The following is a 7,179-nucleotide window of genomic DNA, read 5'->3' as shown; positions in this document are numbered from 1 at the left end:
CATGTTATTCACTCTTGATTTAGAATAAGAACATGCAAAAAGAAGCATTTTCTTGTGTGGATCCATCAAATGATAACCCTAGTTCCTCTTTTGTTTATCTTTGGAATTAGTCTTTTTATTAAAGAAAAGCATGAATTTCCACCATGATATTCTCCAAATGGATCCACAAAATGAATGGCTAGCTAGTTCTTTCTCCTCAACAATGGATTCTTGACTTCTCATCACATATTTCTCTTTCTGCAATAAACACCAATTCTTTTTATTAACATTTAGACATCAAATTAAATTTTACTCACAATATATTTTTGAAAAAAAAAAGAAGATTAACCTTACATTTGCAATAAATTTAAATCCAATTTTTATTTGTCCTTTGTAGGTGTCATCTTCAAGTACCACATTATATGCAGCTGGTTTTATTTCTATATATCCTTGGTCACTTCCTTCAGTGATTATTCTATCTATGTCTACCCTATTTAATATAGTAAAAATAGTATATAATATAAAATATAGTATATTAAAAAAGATTTGTATTTTTTGATGTTAAAATAACTAATTTAGTTGACATTAAAATAACAAATAGATATACCATATTAAAAAAAAATGTGTTAAAAAATTATCTTATTTACCATTTAGTTGACATTAAAATTGAGTAAAAGAAAAATAAGAATTGAAGAAAGGAATTACTTGGCTTCTCCAACAAATCCATCATTTGTGAAGAGTTCAGTGTCCATGATTTTACATTTAAGATAAGTTGAATTCACCTTGTAATCTAAAGATGAAAAATCAAATATGAATTTCTGATTCCAACAAGGTTTCTCATTTTTACCTGCAAATTAAGTTACTTTTGCTTATAAGCTCCAAATAAAACATGAATTTATGACCTTAAAATCTTAATCAAAATTAGAAACTTTAATTAACCTGATGAAATTTTGCTTCTTTCAGATTGAGACCCACACTCAATAATCACATAGTAGGAAGGTGTTCCTATAATATTAACAAAAAATACAGAAACCTTTTCATGACAAATTAAAATTAATATTTAAATAAAATTAATTAATCCATATATTGAAATTAATTAATATGTTAACATATATAGAGTTAAATTTAAGGAAAGATACCAACAATGTTTGTATGTCTAATGCCTTTGGCATTAACAAGAAGTACTTCAAGAATTCCTGTTTTCATGTTTGTATTTGATTAGGGTTTAAAAGATGAAATTTTTGTAAAAAAACTTCAGATATATAATATATTTTATGTTGGATAAGAAAGATTGAAGTTTTATTAATTTTCTTAACGTATTAATTTTGGGGTTACAATGAAGTTAGAGTATGTTGCAATTACAGTTTAATTATTAAGTAATTACTCAATCTAACTGTTTCTAAACTAAGTATATACATATCTTGTTAATGTTAAATAGATTTTTTTTCAGTTATTTGAATAATAATTTTATTCAACTAGACACAAGAGTTATTATCCCGAGTGTTTTTTTTTTTAACTCTGCCATTTTACTATGTATCTTGTACTCTATATTGAATTGGTTTATGGTTGAGATTCTCTCCATTTTCTTTTTAAAAAAAGCTCTATATTATTATAGTTTTGGACCATATGGTGTCCTTTATATTTTGAATGTTCAAATATAAATATATATATATATATATATATATATATATATATATATATATATATATATATATATATATATATATATATATATATATATATATATTATAATTTTCATATTGATGTTAGTGCAAAGGAAAAACACGCTTTATTATTGTCGATCAAGATTTCTTATACACAAGAGTGAGTTGTTACTTGTAAAAAGTAACTATCATTAGTTAGACAACTAACTTCTAATTAACATACGGTTAACTACCAATCAATGCAATGACTTGCTAAAAGCTCCCTAACATAAACTCCACCAATCTGAAAATATAAAAACAGATTACAAAAACATGTTAACGACTAATTGTCTTTAAGTTCACATACTCCAATCCTTGTCCTCATGGTGCAAAAGGAATATAATTTTAAAGGTTTTATTAACATATATGTTGAGTTGCAATGACATATTTCAATTGTTCTATCTTTAGTTAGATCTCTTAGGAAGTGAAACCTAACATCTATGTGTTTGCATCTTCCATGCATGATTGGATTTTTTGACATCTTAATTGTATAGTTGTTGTCACACATTATAATTGTGCCTTGTTTCTGAGTTTGTCCAAGCTGGTAAAGGATGTTTCAAAGCCAAATATATTGAAAAGCACACGAGGCAGCTGCTACAAACTCAGTTTTAGTGGTAGAAAGAGTAAATATGGGTTGTTTCTTTGAAGACCATGAGATTGAGCTTGAACCAAGCATGAACACATATCCTGTAGTGCTTTTTCTATCATTAATATCTCCTGCATAATCTGAATCTGACCACCTTTGCAGAACAAGTTTATCACTTCTCTTGTATAAGACACCAAAGCTCACAGTTCCCCTCAATTCCCCTCAAGTATCTGAGGATTCTCCTAGCAGCAGTCAAATGAACCTCTGTTGGTTTTTCCATATATCTAGCCACCAAACATACTGAATATGCTAGACCACACCTAGTTGCAAGCATGTACATCACACATCCTATTATTTGCTTGTACTTTACGGTATCAACGGGTTTGTCATGCTCATCCTTTGTTATTCTACACACAGGAACAATAGGGTTACACACTTTGTTACAATGATCCATACCAAATCTTGTAAGAATATCTTTGGCATACTTATCTTGATGTACGAAGATCCATTCATTTTCCTACTTTACCTCCACCTCTGGGAAATACCTCATCTTGCCCATGTCTCTCATGGCAAATTTCTTATTCATTGATTATGTAAAACCTTCAAATATCTCCTCATTGTTACCAGTATAAATCAGTCATCTACATGCAAACTGACAATCATGATCCTTCCTTCACTATGTTTCACAAGCAAAGTATGCTCATGAAGGAACTTTTCAAAATTCTCATGACTAAAATAGGCTTCAATTTTCTTGTAACGGACCTTTGGTGCCTGCCTAAGGCCGTAAAGATTCTTCCTTAACGTATAGACCTTTTCTCTTCCTCCATTCTCATAATCCAAGGGTTGATCCACATAGACATCTTCAAGCAACTCACCGTGCAAGAATGCACTTTTGACATCATGTTGATACACTTGCCAATTTTTGCAGGCTGCAAGAGCTATAACAACTTTAATAAGATCCTATCTTCCACAGGAGCAAAGAATTCATTATAGTTTATTCAATGTTGTTATGAGTATCCTTTGTCCATAAGTTTTACCTTGTACTTCTCCATTTCTCTCTTTTCATTGCACCTTTTCTTGTAGATCCACTTAACACCAATCCTTTTGACTCATGAAAGTAAGCTGGTTGGTTTCCATGTGTCATTATTCTAAATTGAATGAATCTCTTGATAAATTTAATTTCTTTGGTTTTAATTCTTCACAACTTCATCATAAGGGAATGGGTCATATCTAATACAAAACACAACTAGATTGTGCAATTCTTCTTCTTCTTCTTCGCTTTCTAGGCCTGTTAAATAATCTTCTAGTAACTTGAATTTCTTTTTGTCTTGGAAGAAGCCCTCCTTCTTATTGCCTTGGAGGAATCTCTTCTTCTTCGGTTACACTGCCTTCACTTGCATTATCTACATTATTTCTTTCATGTTGAGGAGCATTGTCAATGTGCACTTCATCATCTATTGAGGATTTTTCATTAGATTTCCAATTTTCCTCTTCACTATCAACATTACTAGTTGGGTGAGTACTCTTCTCTTTATGAATTTTGTTTTATTCCCAACATTTTGAATCTTAAAACACCATATTCCTTCTTATTAGAATCTTTTTATCTATTGGATCATTGAGCTTGTAGGCTTCGAATTTTTCATTCAATCCCAAGTGCACACACTTGTTGCTTTTGACATCAAGATTTTTCCTTTACACATCATAAATGTGCATAAAAGATATACATCCAAATACCCTAAAATTATGCATTGAGGGCTTCACACCACTCCATGATTCCTCTAGAGTCATGTACTTCACAAATAAACTCAAACTTCTGTTGAGTATATAGGTCGCCCCTTTAGCCGATTTAGACAAAAAATTCTTAGGAACTTTTCTTCCCGACATCATGTTTCTGATCACATTCATCAGTGTGTTATTCTTTCTCTCTGATACTCCATTTTGTTGCGGAGTGTAGGAAGTTGTCAATTTCCTCTTTATACCATGAAGACTGCATAAATCATAAAATGCAGTGGATCTAAATTCACCCCCTTTGTTTGTCATGGGACATTTGATATGTGTTGAGTGTAGTTTTAAGTGTCGGGTTTTTGTTATCGTCTCCACAGGGATTGTGAGATATCGCCGCCGTTCGACAGTTGTTTCAATTCTTAACTCGTAGTAACAAGGGGGTTTTGGTTTTAGTCACAGTATCTTGCATAAAAGTGTAATAAAATGCGGTAAAAGTTTTGGTTTTTCTATTTGAGAAATATTGTCAAAGTTAGGGTTCGACGATCACTTTGCATGTATATGTTCGATCAACAAAACTTATAAACTCCTTTAGATGACAAACTATTTCACAAAGTCCTCCCAATGTATTTATCTCTAACACACATTGTGGGTTTTCCCATTTTGATCCATTGTTTATCTCTAACACAATCTATCAAAATGACAACTTTTTGGTTCAACCTTATGGTGAACAAAATCATTCATTACTATCTCTAGCTAACAAACAAGATTGGATGAAAACCTAGGTAAAGAGTTGGTAAACATCTCTCGATCATAAACCAACACAAAGAGTTTTCAATAAAACAAAGTTTTCACCATATATTCATCATTAAAGAGTTTACAAATGAAGATCATCCCATTTACACACAAAGCTAATGATCATCTACATCTAACCTTGACAAAATGAAGAACTTAGCCACTCATTTTCATGGTGGCTTGCACAACAAGTCTCGGTTGAAGGTTGATCAACATCCAAGTCGAAGAATCGAGATTGGATGGGAATCCACCTTCTTCTTGTAGAATAATGTTAAGAGATGAAGAAAAATGGGTTTCTAGGTTACAAAATATCTCTAGAGCAAATGCTAAAAATATCTAAAAAAAGTACAAAGTATGGAAGTGTAAAAGTATGGCTCCAAAAAGTAGCCCCTGCTACTTATAGTGCTGCTACTGAGCTGTCATGCTCGCTAGGCGAGCATAATGGTTCGCCTAGCGAGCCCCTAGAATAGGCACCAGAGGCACCTGCGCCCAGAGAAATGTCCTTTGCCAGATTTGCACATTCGCTAGGCGAACAAAACCTTCGCTAGGCGAATCCCACGCTTCAACCTTCGCTCCAGCGAGCTTAGAAGGTTTTGCTACTGGAATTGCTCGCTGGGAGCTCGCTAATGGCTCACCTAGCGAGTGAGTGTTGGCTGCGCTTTTGACCAAGTCTGGGCGTGTTCGCTACCACCTTCGCTGTCTGCTCGCCTAGCGAGTTTGTTGATGTTTGCTACTGTAAAATACTGGAGATGTTCGCTGGAAGCTCGCTGGGTGCTCGCCTAGCGAGAACTTCGCCACAGCACTCGCCTAGCGAGTAAGCTGATGAATGCATTCTTTTTCTTGGTCCCTTGCCATTTTCTTGTGCCTTCATTTTCTATTATTTCATGCCTAATTCCTGCACAATAACGCACAAATCAAAGGTACCAAGATCGTTTAACATTGTATTGCGATTCATCTAAAACAAAGGCGGTTTCGAACGCTTTAGCAACAAAAAGGAGTGAAAGATGCCCACATTTGATAGCTCAAATAAGCACTTTTGGGCATCTAACAACTCTCCCCAACTAGATTCTTGCTTGTCCTCAAGCAAAGTATGCCTCTTGAAGGACAAGAGGATTTGCTTTAAGAAAAAGGTTTCTCCGAAGTCGGATAAAACGGCTCAAACACAAGAAAATCAACCAGGCATAAGTTCCCAATGGCTAGAATAACATAATGCACAAGAACTAAAACTTAATAGCAATGCGAAATATGTATCTATCCACAACAATATTATCTTGAATGAATCATCCTATCTCTCCTCTTCGAATAAGGATTGAAGAAATTACGCGTTTGCAACCGCGGGGACAATCTCTCTCTCCAACAAACAATGAAGAAATCAATTCAATTCATACAATGTCTAACAATTATAAATGGAAATACGGAAGCGAGAAGATCACTAACGACTTTTCCGGTTGTAGCTTGGTTAGATTTACAAACAAGGGTCATTTCTAAGGCCATTGAAAACGAAATTGCCGATGCAAAAGAGACATTCACTGTACATTATTCACACATCTCAACTTCGTTCCATTTGTTTCTCATTTGAAACCTTCACAACTCTTATTTCACAACTAAATTTTTGTTTTTCACTATTTTTCTTCCAAGCAAGCATTCATTTTCATTTTTTCTATTTTTTTCTTTTCTTTCACATCATATTTACAAAACATATGTTTCTCTTTTCTATATTTTTATATTTATTATTATTATTATTATTTTTTTCAATGCTTGCTCGATTTTTCAAGAGTTATGGCACTTACCGATTCTCTTTTTCGTTCTCCCCAACTTATTTCTTACTCACCCTAAGTGAATGCTCTTGACTTTTTACGCCAAAAGAACAATTATCAAAATTTTCCGGGTTTCAAGAAAAAAGATTTTTGACATCTCGCTTTATTTCAAGCAGAGATTCAACTGTTTAAGCTCAAAGGGGTTAACGAATACTCTCTCTGCTCACGGGTAAGTTGTATTTGGAAGTGGTTGTGCTCATAAGAAACCAAGTGCCTTGATCATTTCTAATTGCTTCCACAAATTCACAATAATAAAAGACCAATGCATGAATCAAATGAATCAACAAAGTTTATTAGAATCCAGCATTTAAGTGTACAATGGAGGTTTCCTCACAATTTGTGGTTCTAAGTCCTAGATGAAACATTCATTCAATTATGTTGCAAAAAGAACAATATTCAATTACAAAAAAGAGTAAAGTTCTTAATGCATTCTAAAATTCTAACCGGAGGTAACCATGTACCTTAACATTATTCACTTGTTTATTTTTATCATTGCCATCCAAGCTCGGGTGCACCTTCATTGGATACTTCTTTGAGGAGCAACCAATCTAGAAGGTTTGACACTCAACAACCAAAA

The 7,179-nt window shown here is 33.3% G+C and overlaps 1 protein-coding gene across 1 annotated transcript; it reads right to left on the bottom strand.

Annotated features, from left to right (window-relative positions):
* Nucleotides 1–221: 221 nt before the first annotated feature.
* Nucleotides 222–1,185, bottom strand: LOC127137888 (elicitor-responsive protein 3). Its single transcript, XM_051064296.1, has 5 exons — nucleotides 1,119–1,185; nucleotides 919–984; nucleotides 685–826; nucleotides 329–469; nucleotides 222–237 (listed from the first exon to the last, which is right to left on the bottom strand). The coding sequence occupies exons 1-5, from the start codon at nucleotides 1,183–1,185 to the stop codon at nucleotides 222–224; spliced, it is 432 nt and encodes a 143-aa protein (XP_050920253.1).
* Nucleotides 1,186–7,179: the final 5,994 nt, after the last annotated feature.

This window comes from Lathyrus oleraceus, chromosome 4 (genome assembly GCF_024323335.1).
Source record: "Lathyrus oleraceus cultivar Zhongwan6 chromosome 4, CAAS_Psat_ZW6_1.0, whole genome shotgun sequence".
NCBI lineage: Eukaryota > Viridiplantae > Streptophyta > Magnoliopsida > Fabales > Fabaceae > Lathyrus > Lathyrus oleraceus.
The sequence above is the reverse complement of the archived record's forward strand: the minus strand, read 5'-3'. Positions and strand labels throughout refer to the sequence as shown.